Source organism: Merops nubicus, unplaced genomic scaffold (genome assembly GCF_000691845.1).
Source record: "Merops nubicus isolate BGI_N331 unplaced genomic scaffold, ASM69184v1 scaffold44230, whole genome shotgun sequence".
Taxonomy (NCBI): Eukaryota; Metazoa; Chordata; class Aves; order Coraciiformes; family Meropidae; genus Merops; species Merops nubicus.
This window is the reverse complement of record NW_008583299.1, coordinates 69,042-91,887: the sequence shown is the minus strand read 5'-3', so window position 1 is coordinate 91,887 and position 22,846 is coordinate 69,042. Positions and strand designations below refer to the sequence as shown.

General features: G+C 41.0%; 1 protein-coding gene across 1 annotated transcript in view; it reads left to right on the top strand.

The window, feature by feature from the left end:
• The window catches only part of ARVCF (armadillo repeat gene deleted in velocardiofacial syndrome), a gene marked incomplete at its 5' end in the record, with an annotated part of 64,669 nt that overhangs the window by 5,618 nt on the left and 36,205 nt on the right, over nt 1–22,846 (top strand). Inside the window, 3 exons of the mRNA XM_008940039.1 lie at nt 9,039–9,156; nt 10,424–10,595; nt 17,253–17,324. Coding sequence (XP_008938287.1) covers nt 9,039–9,156; nt 10,424–10,595; nt 17,253–17,324 — 362 coding nt within the window. The remainder of the gene's footprint in view (nt 1–9,038; nt 9,157–10,423; nt 10,596–17,252; nt 17,325–22,846) is intronic.

Sequence of the window (22,846 nt, the reverse complement as noted above, 5' to 3'; positions counted from 1 at the left end):
AGTTTCCTATCTTTACTGTGGGCTTGGCACCTCTCTCCATACCTTCCCCTGAAGTTTGTAAATACCAGCAGTTCAAGGATTTTCAAGTGGTTGATCGTAGAGACAGCAACTGGGAATAAGTACTTCTGGGGGTATATATTAGAGTTCTGTCCCATGGAATCAAAGCCTAAGAGCTACTCTAAGTGTGAGAGACAGTGAAGACATGAAATGTGGACTTGGTAGATTCAGAGCCCAAAACCCTCCACCAGGATGAAAAATGATATAGAAGTACCTGTGGGCTCTTATTACTTTTCTGTACTTCAGGGAAAGGGCTACAGGAGCTTGATGGTAAATCATTAACATAGTGCCGAATCAAGTTTTTGTGTGAGAATGTTTTAAGCCTTTTTCTGAGGATATAGAGATTTAAGGTGAGTGCATGTACATCTTGTCCTGCAGATGTAACTTGGAAGTGCTTCAGTCATACATGGCAGTGCTTAATGGTAGTTGACTTGTTCCTTAAGTCTGAATTTCTTCGTGTACTTGTAAATATATATATATGGCCTGCAAACACCTACAGCATGCATTGTTTGTAGCAGGAGCATGTGCATCTCTGAGGCACATGGACGTGAGGAAGGTTTGTCAAAACAATCTAGTCTTATTCTGGCAGAAAAGTTCTCTCTTTGCACCCTGGAAACAATTGAAAGTCTCAGTGACACTGGCATGTCCATTTTTTCTTTCCATATTTGCATGCTGAATTTGAGGAAAGAAAGGAAGGCAGACTGTCAAAGCCAGATGCTTATGCCCTCCTTCCTTATTAATGATTAATGTATGGCTTTTCTCTGAAGAAAAGTGCTTGGGAATTAGAGCTTTCAAAGTGAATTACCTTCAAGCTCTATCCATCTTCAAATCCTGCAGGCATTATAATAGTGTGTGGTGACAGTCACATAATATTTATCCTACCTGCACTCTTATATACTGGAGGCAGCCTTCATCTCCAACTGACTGAAGTAAGAAGGCACTTAAGTGCAAACCTTTGACCTGGAAGCACTACCTAGATGAAGAGCAAGGTGCAGGAGGTGAAGCTCAGGTTATGCTGCTACAGTGCTGCTGGCTAAGCTGCTTCTGGTGTCTGGGGAATTTTGGTTATTGAAGCATGTCAGGACAGAGGAGACACACATAAATATGAGTTTTCAGGTGGTGGCTTTTATATGCTCTTTTATCAGTAACAAATTAGTAGCTGAGCTTTGAGTCTAGCATTAGTACAAAGCCCTCCTTGCAGCAGCTCCATTTCTCTTCCACTGCAAAAAGGATTCGTTGACAGCATCATTTTTTTGACTTTTCCTCTCAGTCAGTGTGCTCCTCAATCACAGTTCAAGAGGTCCTTTTGTGTGCGTTCGTAGGGCAGCTGTTCAACCAGGAGGCCTAGGCAGGACTGGTTACAAAGCTTGGTGCTGCCCTGTCCCATCCAGAGGAGATGAGGGTGGGTGCTGCCATGTCTCTACCCACCCACCCACAGTGCTTGGAGGCTGGTGTGCTTGTATTTTTTTTTTCATACTGCGTACAGCCTTTGGGAGAGTGCTGCTCCAGAAACTGGAGCTAATGGTTCTGTCAGTGTTTTGTTGTGCAACAGGTACTTTTGAACTAGACTTTTCAGCAAGGGAGTAGTCTCTTAAAGCGATAAAAAAAAAAAAAAAGGAAAAAAAAAAAAAAAAAAAAAACCAGAAATATGCAGAAAACAGAAATATGCCTGTGAATCTTCACTTTGGAGGCAGCAAGCAGCACGGAAAAGGGAGAAGCTTATCTGCCCAACCCAGACTGGAAAAAAAAACAACTCAAATTAAAAACCCACACAACAGAGGAGTGAGTGAAGGCAGTTTCCTAATTAGCTTACTGATACTGTTCAGGATCACAGCATATGGTTGTCCTGGGGCTTATATGATGAGCAGAGCATTTAATTCGTGCTAGTAAGGAGCTGTTAGAGTTTCTCCTGACAGTTCCTGATGTTTAGCTTGTAATATAAGTAAATTATGCATAGATTCTAGCAGCAGAGACGTAACCTAGTTACATGCAACCTTAATGCTTTACAATCAAATCTGAAGTATAAATTTAAAGTTGTGCACTTGCTTATTGCCTTCTGTCATTACTTAGGAATGAATCTAGGTCCCTTTTCCCTTGGCTGTCAGTGAAGAGAATCTACAAAAACATCTGTCGCGGTGATGCGATGAAGAGAGAGACTGAAAGAAAGCTCACTGCAGTCTCTGTAATGGACATAGTTTGCTTTGGAAGGCATGTGAGCTATGATCCGTTATTAGATAGATACCACCTCATATTTGTATATTTGAGATTCTTTTCATACTGCAGCAAGTAGTGTGATAAAGCAAGCAGAGACCCCTAGCCTTTCCTTCAAGCAGAAACTGGAATAATTTGGGAGCCACGTAGCTGCTGGGTATCATGGAATTCTTGTGTGCTGTGTTTCTGCATCATTTTACATTTCAGGAGAGCAAACGAAGGCCCTTCAGGTAGGTCATGCAGGAGATAACCAGTTAGTGTTTTACTGAAGAGGCATCACACAATATTTTGGTTGTAGAAAGCCACAAATAGAAAGGATGGACTTGACATCTGTACCTTTTTGAATGGTACTGCAGGCTGTTGAGCTCCTGCCTATTGCAGCTCTTACAGACAATGCTGATGTGGATATGAGACATGTAACAGTGTGCTTTATAGATCACTTGTGCTATGCCAGTATTGCTGAAGCACAGACTAAGCTTGTGAAGTCCTTTTTTAGGTGGCTTTTGTTATGTCCTCTTTTGAGCATTTGAACAACTGTACAAAACCTGTCTCTGTGTTCAGATAGATGGAAGTGTTTTATATGCAAGGCAGTCAGGGCTACTCCACTGCTTCTCTGTTGGGTCTAGCTGGATGCTTAAGTAGAGCAGTAATCTCCAGTGGGATTTCCTGCCCAGGGCTGATATGCCTTTTCTTGGTTGAACGTCGCCATCAGTAGAGTTCTCCCATCTTTCTATTTATTTAATTTGGACTTTGGCTTCTTCCTATATTCTTTTCCATATTCTCTGCTTGATTTCTGATTCAGCTGTCTGCTGCCAAACTCCATTGTGCTGTACAGGGCTCTTTGACCAGTGCTGCCTGGATCAGGCTTTCTTTGTGTTACAGGCAGCTGCTTTCTTTTTCTCTCTCGTTTTCAGGACAATGAACTTAATACCAATTAAACTTTCTGGTATTTCATGTGAACTGAAGTATGGAATTCATTCTATTTCTGCATGAAATGATGGAATGATTTTAAAATGTTGTATAGTCCTCCTTTGGGACATTCAATATCTAGAAGCATGCTCAGAAATAGAGTACATTTACTGCAGCTAATATTTATCAATCTCCTTTGGCTGACACCCAAATAAAAATTTCTTAATAGTGAAGCAAAGTATGACTATACAAGACTGGTTCTATAGCCAGGGTTCAGAGTAGGTAGATAGAACAACTAATGTATTTAAATAGAAGTTGTGAGAACCTTGTAGCATTTTATTAATTGAAGTATATAAAACTCAGCATCTGGGCAGTGAAGCCAGTGATGGTGCAGGTCAGGTTCTAGCAAGGTGCATTGACTGCCCATCAGCTCCACCACAGCACTGCCATAACTCAGCCCACTTGTCAAGTGCCATTGACTCAACCCACCAGGACACCCCAGTTGTTTTTTGCTCTCTGGTTTGTCGTGGTAACAGGTATCCTTATGTTCTTCACAGTGATGAGACAGGCTGTGTAAGAGCCAACGTTATTTTTTAGCCGTGTAATACAAAAATAGCTATTAAGAGGTTGTTTTCAATAGTAGGAGGTAGGATTCATTTGGGCAGTCTAAGGCTGTGCGGTGTGCACAGAGCCTGTTGAAAAAAAAAACCAGCAGTGTCTCAGCTTCACCTTTCATCTGCCGTTTTTCCAGGGAAAGGTGGAAATGTTTCTAGGAAGATGTTAAAAATTTCCAGTTCAGCTTTTTATTTATATTTAGAAAAAACATCCTCAACCTGTTGTCTTTATCCCCAACTGGATCTCTAAACAAAGTGCTTTTTACACCTCCTGATCTGAAGTGGATTGGTAAGTGTTCAGTAATACTCTAACCTATGGCTTTCAGCTTCATCTGCAGCACTGTGGGATAACAACTGATGGCTCTTTCCAGCCAGGTGGCAGACATAGCAATAGTCTTGGAAATATTAGTTTTCATGTTCAGAGAAGAAATGTGTATTCTTCATGCTGGTATTTTCAAGTTTCTCTTTATTGTTTAAAAAAAAAAAAAAAATCACAGAAAACTTAACCAGCCAAGAGCTCTCTCTTTCAGATAGAGCACAGTGGGGGCATTGCTACATGATTTGCATGGAAATAGTGCAAATGAAGTGCTATGCATTTAATTATTTTAAAATCTTTTCTCTTGGGGATAATTCTGATGTGTGGTGTAGATAGTAGTAACAGCTCACCTATCTTAGAGGTGATGAATACCAGCTCTGTTCTGCAGACTTAGGTGTTACATTCCGACTTGCCTATTATTAAGATGACTATTTGGTGATAATGTTGACCTTATATAAAGCATGAACAGGTTTCTCAGCACATTCCCTGCCATTTCCTGGAGTCTTTAATACCAGCACACTGGATTCCTAGCCTGATGTGCTTCTGTGCTGGTAGGTATTTACTTTTCTTTAACGTTTACTTAGTGCTCCTATGTTTTATTTTCCCAGGGAAAGCATACGTTTGAACATCCCTACAAATCCTCTTTCACTAGTCTAGTCTAAAGCCTGGTCTCCCAAGAATTTGAGGAAGAATTGAGATTGCTTTTTCCAGCTAAAGGATGGAGATTCAAAAGTCTCTGGAATGAGATTTGTGCCTTACTTTTTTACATAAACTCAGTTATAAAGTTGGTTTCCTTCCTATATGTGCTTTGATTAACATAGACAGTAATTCCACATCTTGCTCCTAGAATTGCGTTTTTGTGTGTGGTGTTGTACATATTTATGGTAAACTTTGTTACCTTTTGCAGGATGATGTAAAAAAGATACTATTGTTGACTTTAGAATATATTTTTCATTTAATGTACTCTTGGAAAAGTACTGAAAAGTAGGTGAATTCAGGGAAAGCAGCAGAGGTCTCTTTGGGTGCGAGGAGACAAGGGAAGCATACTGTCCAGAACACCAGAGATGAAAGTCGGGTATCATTTGTCACCGTCTTGTGTAGAAGTAGTTCAGGTAGATTCTCCTCCCCTTTCCCACCCATTTGAACAGGCAGTTAACTTTATTTTCCTTTATAACAGGATTTTGCCCATAATCAGTGTCTCAAAAGCCCTTACAGAATTCCTATTTCAAGTTGTGCAGACTTTAAAAGTATCTTTGACTTCATTGGTAGAAGCTCTTTGTATTAAAATGCCCCAGCAAACAAGTCACTGAGATAATGTGTTTAATTCCAAGATGTTTGGGCAGTTCCAGTTGTTGCGTGGCAGCCTAGCTCCTAAGTAACAGAGTTAACAAGTGCCTCAGCTAGGGCTTTGCCTTCTTTTTCTATTCAGTGTCTTGTGTCAGACACTCAAGCTGCTGAAGGATTAGTTTTCTGACAGAAAACAATGCTTGTCCAATGTGTAGAAGAGTTCAGTGAAAAGCAAAGCTCTGTGTTTTCCAAGCCTGGGTAGGGTACGCTGAGTGTCTGCTGCAGGAGTCTCAGGAGGCTGCTGCCCTAGGCGAGGCTGCGGCGTGGCGCCCGCTGCAGGACAACCACACGGCCTCGGCCTCTGCCGGAGGGGGCCCGGGGCCTGCCGCGGGTCTGCCGACTGTCGACGCTCCTGAGAGGAGCGTGCTTGGAAACTTTGCTGCAGAAGTGTCCTTTGGAACACGATTTACTTATCTTTTATTCCATAATGTGTAATAGGTCTGTAAGGTGCATCAAGAACTATTCCAGTGCACACGGGGAAATTGGAAGAGATGTTTCCTAACCCTGATCAGTGGAGTGTGTTACCAGGTTGGCTACTCCATTGCAGTTTCTGTCCTTGTTAATGACCAGCACTAGCTCTACTGTCCATGTAATAATCAGTTTCATATCCATGCTGCAGTCCCTCCTGAAGACCCAAGTTGTGGATTTGTCTGAGGTAGGTAGTATGAAGTCTTAATGCTCTGAGGCAGAAATGCAAGCTGGCATTTTCCTGGGTTGCAGGAGCTTTTGGTGGTTACTCTGGATCATGGAAACCCACTCTGGGAGCACTTCTTTTTGGGATTGCCAGACGAGAACTTACTCAAAGCATACTGTCCTCATTTTCACTTTGCCTGCCTCTACTTAGTGCTTAGGGGTGTTTGGCATACTTGTGCGTGTAACTGAAATGCAAATGTTCCCAGGGGAACTGGAAAGTTTTTGCTGCCCTTTGCAGTGTTGGAGCAGCAAGCAAAAAGAGCAGACTGTGACGTGGGTGCTGATCTCCCTGGGCTTGGTCTTTTTGAGTTTGGTGTTGCCTACACTTCTGCGGAGAAGAATGTGAGCTGAGCTCTCCTGCAGGTCTGGGTGATAGTTAGAGACAAAGGAAGGAGTTGTGTTGTTCCATGTTAGGTAAATCCCTGGGCTGCAGGAGTATCATAACCCAAGGAGGGAGGGTGAGCAGAGCCCCCAGAGTGAAGGATATGTATAGAGCAGATGTTTCTCCATGAGGTGCTCATAAGGATCTGTTTTCTGATGTGTTAGTTACAACATTAAAACTGCAAAGTTTGGTGTCTGTATAACTTGCTCATTGCGTTAATTTGTTATTCATTTGATGCTGCAGAGTTATCATGCTTATTTGTGTGATATGTGGGAATTTTTTCTTGAGGCATTAATTTTGAGTAATTTTTTCTATAATTCAAGACACGGCAAGTGATATCAGCGAGCCACACTCTTACTGATAGTATCTATAGTATCTTTTTCAATTATAACTGTATCAAGCTCTACCTTAACCCTAACACACATCAAGGAATTAGAAAGCAGGATATAAAATACTCTGGTGCTGTTGATAACTAAAGCAGTAAAACACATGTGCTAGAAGGTGTGGTAGCACAAATTCACCATAGAAAAATCTCTTCTGAATGGGCCATGGAAGAAGAAAGATGTGAAGGGTTTGGGTTTTTTTTGAGACAACTTGATTTCTTTTTTTTTTTTTTTTTTTGAGTCTGCAAGTGTTCCTTACTATTTTAGCTCTCCTTTTCTAAGACTTGGGGAATAAGAAATGTGATACACAGCTTCAGCTAAGACCTTTTTTAGGACATTTCTGTCTTCCTCAAGCATAAGGAGTAATGTTCCACTTTAATAGATGTTCTTGGAGGTGGAGCTGCAATCATTTATTGTTATAACTCCTGAAAGGTATCACAGAGAATTTGAATTCTAATTTCAGTTTAATAAAGACTTTACATGAAAATTCACATTTGGGCTTTTGATAGGAAAGGATTAGTACAACTGGAGATGGAAAAGAGCATGTAGAATTCTCTCCTCCATATATTCCGTGGAATCATATTTTAATATCCACTTTACCTGCCTTGTATCAGTTATTATTGGAGGTGAGGCTGTGTGTTAGTATTTGGGGAAAGAACTCATTTATCTGTGCATTTCATTTGTGTTCTTAATTGAAAGTTAATGTGCTGTTACAGAAACCAGCTCACAATTGTCTTCAGAGTTTGAGAGGTCTCTGAGAAAATGTGAAGTTTTTTCCTAGTCATCCAATTAACATACCAGCCTGCCTGGGTGATGGGGGACATGGGAGGGGACCATGATTGATTTGTTAATTGCTTGGAGATTGGCAGTCCCTCTAGTTAGTGAAAAATTAGCTGCACGCTCCTCATAGTAGAAGGTAATGATTGTGTCCTGAGCTTTTGTGAGCTAACCTTACATCGGGTCTGGGGAATTCAAAGACCCTGAAGGGTTGGCTGTGGTGGTGGTGAAATCGGTGCATTGCAGTTCTGGGAAGACTTTCCATATAGGTTTTGCCAGTGAGTGCAATGAATCATTTTGTCACTTTGTTCTCCCCCTAAAAAATACAATTTTTAAAAGAGGGTAAATATTTAAAGGTGGCATTTGGAAAATGGACTTGAATTTTATTTATTTATTAGATAGTGGCAGTTTGATGCATATACAAGGCTGGGGCTTCAGTGCGTAGTGTGCATGCTTACTGGACAAATGAGGTTAAGTTCATAGCTCCCCTCTAACAATTTCTGCAGTCATTGATACATGCAACTGGTAACAGCTCCAAGTAGCTTTTCACTGCTGTCTCCCATCTTCTATCTGTGCCATTCTCCTGTGCAATGTTTTGAGAAATTTATTGCCATATAGACATACTGATTGTTGTCTTTTGCTTTCTAAATGTGACTGGTCCAGCCTCTGATGCTGAATCTGTGTACAGTGTGAAAGGTGGGCTCTAAATGTCAAAATGTGGGATTTAAACTGGGCAGCAGTTATTTCCAGTCAGAAAGGTAGGGATATTGAAAAGATTTGGAGAACTTTTGAGCAGTCAAGGATAGAGCAGTTGTACATGGCGACTCCCATCTGACTTCTTTAGAGCAGACAGAGGCCAAGGAAAGTGAAGAACAGTTTTATATTAAAAAAAAAAGCTTATAATACACCTGGTTTAATCTTATTTAATTTTCAGTTTCTATGGTCTTTGGTCTTGAATACTGCTGAGCAGTCTTGTGATTTGGCCTGTGTTTCTTAAGGTGGTAAAAGTATTTTTTCAGATAAAAAGTTCTGTCTTTGAAATTAATTATTTTGGTTTGTGTATTGTTTGCTGAGAAAACTGTCCAGTTTAAGGTGTACCACTGGAGTCACCAGCAACTCAGAAAAATGTGTTTGTGGGCACTTCTGACTGTGTGCTCCTTTTCATTCAGACTCGGGGAGCTGCAGATGTGCATTGCCCATATTTTACTGATAGGTTTGTCAGACTACTTTGCCTCCAAATTGTTCATCCAAGGAAATGAGTTCTTAATAATTGTAGTATAAATCGACACACCTTCAACTTTATGGTGTAGGTTAGAAGGCTGAATTTTCTTTTAAATCTCTCCTGTTAGGAATGTGAGTTCAGATGGAGCAGAAGCACGCAGAAGACTAAGAGAGTGTGATGGCTTGGTGGATGCCCTTCTTCATGCTTTACAGTCTGCAGTTGGCAAGAAGGATACAGACAATAAGGTGAACTTGAGGATTAAAACCTAATGGATGTTTCCATTAATTTAGACTGAAGTGTTGCGCTGGGATCCGTCTTCTGTGCTAGTGTCAAAAGGGAATTATGCTTGCCTTGGAAAGTACAGTAATTATCCTCCCCTCATCTCTGTCATGATATACAAGGTACTAATTGGTGGGGCTTCAGCATGATGCTGCTGTGTTACCTTGTGTGGCTGAGGTGAGCAAAGGCAAAAGGTTGTAGTAGGTAGGGAGAGTAGCCCTTTATTATTGGCAATGAGTGACATCATCACTATTGTTTTGCATTACTTAATTGATGTCTTTAAGTGCAGTGTCCAAATCAGAATTGTCTCATTGTATTGTGTTTTGCACAGTATCAGCAAAGGAGTCGGTATCTTATAGGCTTATTCAGCATCATCTGTAAAGACTCTAATATTTAGACATTAAGATATGCCTTCAGACCTGCACTGCTTTCATTGTGGGTTTTTGTGTAGATTTTGATTAATGTGTTTTTATTATCATCATGTCATTCTGTGCTGCTTAAAATTATATTTATATGGATAAAGAATGCCTTAAGTTTAACCTGTTTAAAAAAGTAAAAGCATACTATTGCTTTATAATACCAGTAAGGCTTGTAAAGCATTGTTATTTCTTTCTTTTTGAATCTCACCATGTGATGGACTGTACAAGGGAATTACAAAGCCCTGTCACTTAATCAGATAATTTTGGAAGTGGATTTTGTAACCACCTGGTGGTTTCCATTGCAACCTACAGAGTATTGCTCTTGTCAGAACCTGATGTGCTACGGATTAGCTACTACTGCAGGACAATGTGTGTTCTCATTGAAATCCTCACAAGGCTGAGCTTTTGACCCAGAGAAAATTTAATAAAATGGGCCCCTTGGGGATTTTAAAGGTTGGAAGAATGAGAGAGAGGCTTGTATTAAAATAAGATTCTTATATGATCGTTTTCTGCTGTGTTTGATCTTCTGGTGAACTGTAGTCTTTATGTAAGATCAGGTGATACTTTTGATTAGAGAGTTTTCATTTTGAATGAGTGCTATTTATGACGCGCTTCACTTTTGGAAGAATAAAATTGGTTTTAAAGCAAGAATTAACCTTAATTTAAGGGGTCTTAACTAAATCTTCCTTGAAAGTTACATTCTTTTCCTGGAGCAGGTGGATTTTTTTATGTCCCCCCTAACGCTCTACTGCATAATACAATGGTTTGCAAATAAGATGGTGCAATGCTTACAGTATCAATTTTTCTGTAACAGTCTGTGGAGAACTGCGTGTGCATCATGCGGAACCTTTCCTATCACGTCCACAAAGAGGTCCCCGGGGCTGATAAGTATCAAGAACTAGATGCCAGTCTGACTACAAGCACGGGAGGCTCTCAGAAGAAGAAGAAAGATGATGCTGGTTGTTTTGGTGGAAAAAAGGCTAAAGGTATGTGTTAGAGCACAGAACTGGAAATGGATTTAGGGGTAATTTGGCTGTGTAGGCCTGCTTTTGCAAGCATGTTCATCATCCTGGTTTAGAATGATGCAGTTTGTGGAAGTTTGTGTTTGTAGTGTCGTGGCATGTATTCACTTCTCTTGCTGCATTACTACTAGGTATTTGGGAATTTTTTCCACGATTGCTAGTTTTGTTTGTCTTTAGGACTGGTGCATGCTGACAGATGCTGCTGCTGCTGGACAAAGGTGGATGTGCTCTGCCTCTCTCCTCTGTGTTGCTGTGTTCTTGCATCTGTCAAATCAACGCCTGATCCAGTTGCTTGGCTGTCTAACCTGTCCCCCGGCCCCTGGAAGCCAGGCCAGCATGCATTCACCCCAGTGCATGGTAGTCCTCTCTGTATGTCTTCCATGCCTCCAGTCTCAGATTGGAAGACAAACTAAAGGCCTACCCTCCCACTCACAACCAAAACATAGAACCTTCCAATTCTGTCACTCTTCTGGTAATTTAAATTGCAAACATGATTTTGCTGCTTTTAATTCTGTCACTTTTAAACCTGTTCTCTCCTCTGGGGCATGAGTGTTGCAAATGAGTTGGACTACAAGAGAGGATTAATGGTCTCAGTAACCCCCCCTTCCATCTTTACTTTAGAAAGAGACGCTCAAATTATATCTGTTTGCTTTGTTGTTTTAGAGAAATTACTGTTGTAGACTGAATTCGGGGATAATTAACTCCATTTTCAGAGGCTCTCTTCTCCTCATTCATGTGTACTCAGATCCTAACTTATAGCCAGGTGTAAGGAAGGTTTTTGTCCTGGTGAGCCGATATGGAGTTGTTTGAACCCAGACCTGTACATGTTGTGAAGATGTGATGTGCTTCTGTACGTGTTAGGGAGGTCATCGAGGTGTGAACTTGATTCTGCAGACTAGTCTGTCATCAACTGGATTTAAACTGTGTTTAACATAAAGTTAAAAATTGATGGGATTATTCTAGTGACTGGAGGAAAAACTGAGGAAAATATTTTACCTGCTTGGCTGGCCAGCCTGTTCTCACAGTGGATAACTGAAACTTCAGTGTGATATCCTTTTGAAACCTTGAACATGTGCTGACTCGAGCCTGTTCCCTGCCACTTGCAGTCCCTGTTGTTTTGCTGCTTGAGAGCAACACAGTGAAAACAATTTTAGACTTAAAAGCTCTGAATGTGCACTGTAGGAGGAGGGTTGTGCTGATTGAGAACTGTCATCCTCCTCTTGATGCCAGTGAAAAGAGAGCACTCTCAGGTGGCTGTCCATTGTCAGGTGGCTGCCTCTTTCCTCTGGGGCTGACCTATATATATATACACACACACCTCTGTGTCTGTATGTCCTGATAGCTTCTGTGTATCAGCCAAAGCATCTGATCGTGTCTTCTGGGACAAATTGGTCTCAAAATTATCTGATGTGGAGGATGACCCCGTGGATTTCAACTAGCAACACGGGCACTCAGTGGCAGCCTGTGTGTTTGGCTTTGTGTGTGCAGCAGGAAATGACAGTTTCCAAAGTATGTTTAAATGTATTTTTCTCCCTTTTTGCAGTGCTTTTCTTAAAGTATGCTCTAGAGGGAAATCAAGTGGTAATAATGCTGAGCTCACAGCAGGTAGTATGTAGATCAGAAGGATAGAGGGGGACAGGCAACCATTGTGGTTAAACAACTAGAAATAAAAGTCCATAATAAATGTCCTTTTAAAATTATAACAAGAATCTTCCTTTTCTCACTGTTAAGTTTATGTGAATACCTGGTCTGAACCCACCTAAATTTTCTCAGTCTAGGACTTTAAAATAGATAGTTCTCTCCCCTTGTTCACTTAATCTTGCAGTGTTTCCATGTTTATTTTATTTCATGGTCATTGATCATAGCATTTCAAACACCTCTGCAGAGGCCTAGTCATTCTTCTGTCCCCTCAATTCTGTGAACACCTTTTCATGTAATGAAAGGAAGAAAAACTGTGCAGAGAAAGATTGTGGGTTTTGTTTTGGTTTGGTTTTTTTGTGTTTTTTTTTTTTTTGTTTTTTGTTTTTTGTTTTTTGTTTTTTTTTAGCAGGAACAAGAGGGAGAGTATTTTAGTTTGGTTTTTTAACTGATGAAAGTTGCACAGTAGTACTCAGGTTTTGAGCCTGTTCTGTGAAATTCTGCCTCTTTGTGACTGTTCTTTTGTATTTTCTTCCTTCCTGTAAATTTTTGTTTTTCTTTTGCTGCTTTTCTGGTAATTAGAGGAGTGGTTCAATCAAGGTGAGTCTTTGCAATACTTTCTTTTCATCTTCACCGTAATATGCTTTGTTCATCTCTTACGTGCAAGGCTAAGAGCTGAGATCAAGGTCCTGCTCATTCACCTCCTCCTCTGCTCCCCCAGTGCCATACTCCTGTCCATTTCAGTAGGCATGGAAATCCTCTAATTGAGTGAGCATTTGCAGTTCAGTCTTCCCACAATGGAAATAGAATATACAAGGTTTTATTCATTCCTGGTGTAAGCACAGTAAGGGAATTGGTTTGCAACAGGCCTGATCACCCCATGAGAGAGGGAACACCAAAGCGTGCAAGCTGTCTCTCCAGGCCAGTCACATCAAAGTACAGCTTGGCTAGCTGGTCTGGGTAGTGGAAGCCATGAAGACTCAGCAGCTCTGATATGTATTCTCGGGGATATTTTGTCTGCACGGGGACGCATGCTTGGGCTGCTGCATCTTTATTACTGACACTAAGACTAGCTAGATGAAACTACCCCTAGTAAAAGCCCCAGAGGATATGCCCTTTAGTTTTTCATCCCAGCACAGTAAGTAAACCTGCAATTGGAATGCACAAGGCTGAGTTTAAAGTTTGCCTCCTTCACTTCCCAGTTGGGAAGTTGTTAGGCCACGGGTGCCCTGGAGACTTTGTTGTGTTACTGAGGCTGACTGGGGCATAAAGGGAGGGTCATCTTCAGTTTGTGACACTTGCTTCAGCTCAACAGGTTTTGAAGGGCTTCAAAGGAGGAATGCTGGGAAGAAATCTCATTGCTCCACCCAACAACTGGTGCTCAGTAGTCTTCTGAGAGACACTGGTTTCAGACTGACTGGTGAGCCTGTGGAGGATGGGCACGTTAGCAAGACAGAGCTCAGCCCTCGCTTTCTGATGCTGCACTGCAGTCTGGTCCCAAACCAGCACAGCATCGACTGCTGGGGAGGAGTCGGGGGGAGTGTTATGAAGAATCTCTTCCCTTTCAACTCTTTTTTGACCAGAAAGAAAGTGTTTGGGAATTAATCCTTCAGCAAAAATGGGAATAGCTGTTCTGATTATCAGGTAAAGCAAAATGTCATTTGAGGAAGATCAACAACGTTAGTGGTTAATAATTCTGGGTCACACTTCGAAGTCCATACTGAGTTTCTGACAGATTGAAAATGCCAAAGGTCATGTTTTGGTTGTTCCTTACATAATGAAAAGGAGGTGGGGGGGGGGGAGAGGGGAAGAATTTTAATCCCACTGTTGCAAAGACTGTAAATTGCATCCTGCACAAGCAAGTCTCATGTCATGCAGTTTTCCCAAACCAGAGTGCTCTGCAAATTCCTACAGCCAGGTGTGGTAAAACAGACCTGTCAGCAGGTGTGTTCAAAGCTGTCTGTCTCTGGGCAAAGTTAGGAGCTCTGCTTTTTATCCAGTGGCATAGTCTTGTCTCTGGCATACCTCATGCTGGAGGATTTGGAGAGCAGGGAGATGCACAGAGGACCAGAAGCCACAGTGTGCAAAAACAGGGTCTAAAACTTCTACTGCTAGTGTGGTTATTTCACCATCCCTGTGCACTAGTGTTACTGACAGCCTTGAGTTATGGTGCTCAGAGCTACAGAAGCTGGAAGTGGAGCTGGTTCTCCGATACCAGTCGGGCCATGGGATGGCCAGGAGGTTTGTAGCTGGTAGGCTCTTGATCTTGCTAAATTTGGTCACCTTTTTAGAAACTCCAAACCAATATTTGTGGGGCCTGTGAAAATCAAATGGAGAAAAATACCAGCTGGGCTACAGATGGAAATCTTTGCCTTCTAGATGGATTTCCTTGGAGTCTTCTTACATCTCAGTCACCTTCTTTATCCAGGAAAGCCCTGGAAAATGTAGGTGCTTTGGGTACTTAGGAACCTGGCCCTTGCTCAATTTGATTAAGTAAATTTTAGACCTGAAATCCCTTTTGTCAGAGTTCTGTTCTGAATTGCTTCAGTTCATGAATAGCTGTCAGCTTCTGGTTTGAACAGAAGTGGGTTTGCCTGTGAGATGGGTTCATTTCTCAGAGAGACATCTGACAGACAAACCTAGCAAAGGCTTCATAGATGATGACCAGTTTTTGAAGTCAGGCCCAGAAACTGGGAGGCAGCGACTGGATATCCCAGAGCATGAGTGGTGTGAGCTGTCCTGGTGAAAGATGGTTCCGTACTAGGCAGCTGCCTCTGCATTGCCAGCTCAAAAGATGTAGCAGCCAGCACTGCTCTCCTGGACAATCTTGTCCTTAAAAAGTTGTGCACAGATACATACTGCTTATTAGGCACTGCACTAGAAAGAAGGAGCTCTTACTGTTCCATCTCAGTTCTGCAGGGCTGATCCAAGTACCGCACCCCAACCTTTAAATTATGGAGAGAACTTCTGAAATGAGCAGTTGTGTCCAATAAGCTCTGACTCTCCAAGTAAATGTCCTGAGGTTTAAACTAGTTAGTGCCAGAGACCTGAAATTTAGGGTCATGTGAAAAAACAGTTTATCCTTCTCGTAGATAAGATGGAGTCATATTTATTGGTCTGCCCTAAGTCTGTAATCTTTTCTAAACACTAACTTCCTTCACTGTGCCTTTTTTTTCCCCCCTCCCTCTGCCCTGCTTTTTCCTGTCAGTACTCTTAAGGGTCAACAAGGGTTTGCAGCCAGTGAACTGGGTTCAGCTGCTGTTATGAAATGCAGTGTCCTTTGGTGATGCACAGCATAGTTTTCTATCTTGTATTTTATTCCATAAGCAACGTGTTTCTCGTGCTTTCACGGAGCAAAAACTTGACAGCGTGCTGCAGAGTGCAGCTGTTTGGTGTCCCTTCCTTCAGAAAAGGTATCTTCCAAAGGAGTGGCAGGGTACCTGGCTGCATCACCTTCTGGCAGCTTAGATGGGCTTTTTCGTACTTTAAGCTAACGACTTCAGATTAACGGAACACCTACATGCATGTTTTGTTTTGCACAATACTTAAAGTTGGCTGCTATTCTGTGTTGACATTTCAAAACAAGTGTGTGATATTTCCAAGAAAAGGGATGAAATACTACCTTGAGTTCTGTTTTTTTCCTCTTGATGTTATTTCTAAATATTCATGTTGGTATTTAAAAGCTCTTTTTCTTCTCTGTTTAGTACTGCATGTGTTAATCCCTTTGTCAAGAGGCAGGGTAGAGTGTCCTGTTGAATTCACTGCACAGAAGCTGTTTTGGTTTCCTGCTGGAACAGGGCAGGGAGTGGCCCTTCCCATTTCATGACCTATTCCCAATCAAGAATCAGAATAATCTCCACATTATGGTTTCAAGGACTATTTTCCTGTTTGCTTTTAAGCATCCTGCCTGGTGGAGCTTTCATCCCTTCCTGTAAACCTCCCTGAACAACCTGGTAGAGTCCCTGTTCAGAAGCCATCTCCAGCAGCTTGAATTGTGTTCTGAATTCATCCCATCACACCTGCTGCCTCCCCTGCTCTTGAGGGAGAGGGAATAAACTTCATTTTCCCCCTCAAAGTCATTTGAGAAGGCTAAATTGTACACTGCTGTCCTCGGGAGCCATACAGTTTCCTGCGCTTCCTTCCAAATCTCTCTCCCTGCTGTCAGTACTCCTCTGGTGGTAAGGCACCTGCTTATCCCACAGCATCCATGTGGGCTTCCCCAAGGCACTATGTCTCCCTGGGGGGGAGAAGAGGGGTGATGATGATAAACTCTTCCTTCTCCAGATCTTTTTATAACCTTGAATTTCCAAGATAACTAAATCTGAAGTCCAGGTTTTGTTCTGCTTTCTATGAAGGATTGTCTAAGTTAAAGATGATGTAATGGTTTGAAACTGTCTCTTAGCAAAAGCGTGGAATGATTTCCACTAGTTACTATTAAATAGTCGAAATGGCACTTTATTGATTGAAGGGCAATTCAAGGTTATGTTATTGGCTGCTTACTGTACAATATATTAAATCTAGACCATTCTGCCTTATAATCAAGATGAGAAGAGAGGCTGCAAAATAAGCCTGTTGTTTTTTTGCTGTGCTGCTCATTTTTGCCTCAGCTAGGCTTCAGGTCCAAATTCTGCTGTGAAAATAACAAGTAAATATTGGGCTTCTGAGGGAGGGACATAGCTTTGCCAAGAAGGGAAATGGCATGGTTTTCCAAGATTTTAAGCCTCCTTAAGATCCACTGAAATGCTAGTGCTAAGCCTATTTGTGGATAAACCAGAAGGCATGGGTTTTTGTCCCTCAGTTGTTCATGCTAAAACCACAGCTATGCAGCTGGATTGCAAGTCAGATATGTACAAATATGGGTAATAGTCTGTGGTTTATATTCTGAGGCAGTATCTTCTCTCATCTTGTAGATGCATATGACAGCAGCTTACCTGTCAGTATGCAGACAGTCTTTTGCATCTGTTGTCTTATTTTTTTGCACAGGAAAGAAGAATGGAGATCTGGACAGGAATTTTGATACACTTGATTTGCCTAAGCGGTCTGAAGCAGCAAAAGGTAATGCTAATGTTTGTGCTTTTGGAAAGAACAAGTAGCCTGGGAGCTCTTAAAGGGACTTGAGATGCGACCATATCCGGCTAATTTTTCCTTTGTATTCAGTTAATTGAAATAAAAGATGTCAGTGCTTGTTAGCTAGCATTAATACTGGATATAACCAGCTTTTGTATAAATCTGCTGAATTGGTGAAATCTTGTTAGGAGCCCATCTGATTTAGTGTTAGGTCATTTTAACTCCATAGATGGGTGAATGTGTGCTCTTTTCCTTTACAACTCCAATTGCACATCACCTGCACCAAGCGTGAATATAAGTAGTTGTGAAATGTGTTAGGTGAGTGTGCTTATCACTAACCTTTTCCCTTCCCTGGCATCTTTGTAGTTCTTCAGTGTTCTGATGAACTGGAGAGTGATGTCAGGGAATGAATTCCATTTTTTTGTCTTTAGTGGTAGCTCTCCTGAATGCAGTGTTTCCTCCTTGTCTGTAGTGTGTAGTGCTCGCAGCTTTCCAAAATCTGGAGGTTCACTGAACAGTTCTTCTGCACTGAGCTTTTGTATTTCAGCTCTGGCAGAGGTAAATCTTTCACAAGTGATCCACATTCCCTTCCTGCATGTGTGGCACTCTTACTAATTGAAGATTAGGAGGTGATTTGGGATCTCATCAGACTTTTTACAGCACTGGATAGTGTTTTGAGACCTTCACAGGTTTCCATTTGAAGTGTGTACAATGTGATTGCAAAGATTCAGCCATTGTCATGGCAACTGCTGCGGTGCCACCCGGTGAACTGAGCCTTGCAGGAAAAGCTCTCCCAAAGCACCCTCACCTTAATGATCTGTGAATACCCAGAACTACCTGAATATACTTCAGAAGGAAAATATTAAACTCTTCCTGTGCTGCTTGTACAATTTTGGAGAGCCAGTGTGACCCACAAGATCCTTGGACTTGGGATACCTGCATTATGCTACTTCAGTGACCTTGATCGTGTCAACTAATCTGTGCTTCAGTTTCCTTACTATTAACTGAGGGCAGCAACAGAGGCCATCTCTAACCTCCTTAGAAGTGTACTGGTAGTCACTAATGGTACAATAGTTATACGTGTTAAGTGCTGCACTCACTGAAATTCATGGGCAGTGAAGGTCTTATGATACACAAACTAATCCTACTATATAGATGGATCTAATCTATTTACAGACACTTTACAATGGATACCATCTATGATGGATACCACTTCTGGGCTCGTATCTAAACACCAGTTTTCATGTGCATTACTGCAAAAGGTACTAATGCACCTCTCAGAAGGTGCAGTGACATCCTGTGTGGAGAGCTGCAGGAAAATTGTAACCAACCTTCACTTTAATGCCATCATCAGTTCAGGGCTGTGTGTTGATTACATTGCAGAGCAAGGAGACATCTTAAGGATGCAGAAAAAAAGGAATGCAAAATAAAGCAAGGGCTTCAGCACTTCCTTTTGAAATGTGATTGGAGTGTGGGTGCCACTAAAAGGAAAAGATGGATATCAAGGATTTCTGCAAAGAAATGGGCGTCATATAACTTTAAGATAAAAATCTTAATATGTGGCTCTGTTAATGGTAGAAGTGTTGTGGAATATCTGATGGGAGATGTATCTGTCTCTGTCTCTCTGAGCTTACACAGCTCATTATTACATTCTGTTGCTAGAAGTTACATGCTCTTCAAGATGTTTTGTTTGATAATTTCAAGATACCCTCATTTAATCTAAGATGAATAGATTTTAGTGTGACTACATATCTCATGCTAGATTAGGTCAGGAGGTTAATCCCCCAGCTTTTTGAAAGCAGCCCTTTGACATGGAAAAAGACATGAGAAACTGTTCATTTGTGTGCTAAAAGTAAAAAATGAATTCAGTAATGCATTTTTGTTCTTTACTAGTAGTTTCCTGCTAAGAATCTAGTTTACATGAGACTTCCTGGATACTAAAGGTTCTGACAAGATCGCTAGGACTTTGAATTGTTTGGTAAGATAACAAAATAAAATTGCAGTTTTAAAACCTTTAAAAGCTCTGGTCAGATGTATGCTTTAGAGTATAATTTGCTCTGATGAGATCAGCACTCAGCTGAAGGAGTACCTCGTTACAAAGATTAAAAACTCATGCAAGTTTTAATGATCAGAAGTACTCAGTTTGAGTGACACAATGAAATGATATTTCAAAAATCAACAATTATAGATTAATCTCTTGTATAACTAAAGCCATATTAAAGTGAATTTTCAGCTGGAATCTTTGTGGGCAAATGAAACTGCAGTAATAAGAGTTGTTCATGCAATGCAGCACATTAACATTGGGGTAGTTCACAAATATTGGGGTGCAGTGTTACTATGTTTCCTGTAATCTTATAGTCAACATGCTTACCTGGTGGATCTATAGGTGAGGTTTGAAGAATTTGACATCATGACTTCCCTGTAAAAGGAATAAGTGAGCTTAATAGATAGGGTGCTTGTTATCTCTTGAAAAACTGCAAACTAGAAGCAGTGAATCGGCTCAGAACTGTTTTTTGTCATCTCTGGAAACTTTGCTTGGTCTCCAAATTACTTTAATCACACACATCTCTACTTGTTTTGTAGCAAAAAATCATAAACCCAGAAACTTTTTGTAGTTGAGGAGCTAGGGAGGTTTTTCCAGTCTTTGTTGAAGACAGCCTAGGAACACTTGCATATCCTGAGCAGTCCAAAGGGTCTTGTGAATTATTGCCTACTTTAAAAACTAGTGTGGTTTTTTTTTTCTTGGAATATGTTTGTTCTGGACAGGAATGAATGAATGAAGGTAATTCTCTTTTTCAGAGTGATGAAGTAGACTCTCCTTCTGATTACTCTTGGTTTTTTAATGGGAATTGGATTTTGCTGCAGCACAGCATTTGAAAAGCCCTGAAACCATTTCTAAGCCTTTAATAATTTTATGTGCTAGAAATTGTGGCAGTGGAAGCTTCCAGTTCAGGGTTGTTATCTGTGGTAAAGTGGATAATGCCAGTCGGGAGAACTTGCAGTGCTTTCAGAGGCCATCTCATCTGATATTAAAAAAGCATATATGCACTGGCAGTGTCCAGAGTACTACTGTCCTCATGAGGAAAATTGTGGAAGAGAAGCTTCTTCTTTCCTCTTTGTTCATAGGAGTCTATTTTTTTTCTGGCAGCCAGAGAGAAACGAAGGATAAATCTTTGGTTGAAGTGGTAATACCTTGTATAGAACCATATGAGAAGGGGGACAGAACTGACAAGAAATGAGGAATGCTGTGCTCAGGACCTTGCTCAATTTAGTACTTTCAAAAATTACTGCTTCTGTGAGGGGGGAAGACAACTCTTGCTAAAATCCCTTCCCCATATGAAGTAGGTCACTGATAGTGGTGTTGGCTGTCTCCTCTGCAGCGTGTTCTTCTGCACGACCACAGTGCGAATGCTGATTTCTCCTGTGTACACAACAAATACATAGCATGGTGCAGTTCCTCTGCTTTGGTCACAGAGTCCTTATTGTGAAGCAGGAGTAGTGACAGGAGGCTCGTGCACTGAGGGGAAGATCAGGATTAATCAGACCTGTGCCATGGAAAGCAGTGTCTCAGATGCCCTCCAGTGAAGCAGGAGGGTTTTCTGAAAAGAATCAGCATTGATGTGCATCAGCCCTCTGAAGATGTTACAAAGGTTGTAACTTTTAATCCTCCTGATGTGAAGGTGGTGTATTCTCCACCTCTGTTCTTCAGTGCTGGAACATGGGAGGAGAGAGTCCAGAAGAGCAGATCAGCTTTTTATATGGAATCAGCAGGTTATTCCTAATTAAATCCAAACCTCTGTGCTATTTGGTTTAAGCAAATCTCGTGGCTTCTTTATGCACACAGGCACATCTAATGGTATAAAAGTAGATACTCTAAGGTGCTTTGGGTGTTGAAGATCAGCTATGATTTCAGTTTATCTCATTAGGGAGTTGAAAGTTTTCAGCCCTAAGGAGGCATGTGCAGGTAGGTTTCATCCTGGTGGATGAGCTAACTCATTTTCTCCATTAAATCTTGTTATTAAAGTGGTGGTTTTTTTTTTTTTTATTCTTTTCCATTTTGATGTTACTTCCATTTTTATGGCAATGTAAGTTTAGGAGAGAGTTGAGTAAAAATACTGAACTAGTGCCAAAGCTGCTTATAGTTGGACAAGTCTGTTTTCTTGCAGCAGGGACTTCACAGAAAGGTGAACTTATTTGAAAGTTCAGCTTTGTATGTATGCTTACCCTGGTCAGCAGCCTGTGTAGGTAGGGAATTAGATTTTGGGTGAACTTGTCAGCAGGTGAATTTTTTCCTTCTCCATTATCTGAAATCCTCATTGCTTTCCATTGTAGCCTGATGCTGATGATAGATTTTCTATTCCAGAAGGTGAGTGTTTAAATCCACTTATAAATCTTTGTGTTACTGCTCCAGGAAATTAGACTTCCTGGCACTGTCAGAGTAATGACTTTAACGTAGTAGATTACAAAAATGCTGGCAATTTGTCTTCAGCTAAAGGCAACATGTCGGGGTAGAGAAACTTCACTGAAGCTGTACTCTGACTTTAGGTTTGTATTTATGATTAGCTGCTGTTCCCATTTCACCATTGTTTTAATTTGCTTTCTTTAGTCTTTAGAAGTTGACTCCAGCTCTCACCTGCCCTTTCTAAGCTCCCTTCAATCATTAATTTTGATTGTTTTATTGTGAATAAGTGAGTAGAACTGAACTAATTGATAAATGGAACTAAGCACATCCCTCCTGTGCCTGCTAGTGGAAATTGTGGGACTGGGAAGATCTCCTTTGTGAGAGCAAGTAACTGTTCTTGGATTAACATCTTTTAAGAATTCTCAACAACATACATCAAATACTTATCAGAATTAAGTAGCTCTTATTTCTGTTGCTTTACTAAGCAGGGTGTTCAATTTGGCTCTGTGTGTTTTTCATAATTTACAAAGGAATGAGTTTTCTCACCTGTCTTCCAGTGCTTTGAGTCAGAGAAAAGTTATTGCCCTTAATAGGAAGATTACCATGTGAAGCCTGTCCTTGCCAAACTTTCTCCAGCCTAGTACCTGTAAATTCTCATTCTTTTTCCCAACATCTATAGCAAATTCAAAGGAGACACCTGTGAATTTTTCCTTTCTTGCATGAACACCATTTCCATTGCTGACTGCTAGTTGTTCTCAATATATACTGTGTTTATTATCATAATCTTCTGCGGTTCCTATGTTGAGCCACTCACTTGTTCCAGGGTGGGTTGAAACGTGGCAGTGGGTTGCATCCTGGCCTGCTAAGCTGGGCTCTACAGGTGGAAACTCTTATTTGTGATCTTTATGGGTCTTTTACATTTAATTGTAAATTAAACTGTAGGTTTAGGGCTGAGACTGAAGGGTTTGAGAAATCATATGGGGAGATGCAGCTGGAATGTGGATTGGAGGTCCAGGAGTATTATTTTGTCTTTTGTCTTGTTTCTGCCCTAACATACCTTCTTCCAATGAAAAGAATGAGTCTGAAATATCTTCTTGTTGTGCTTAAC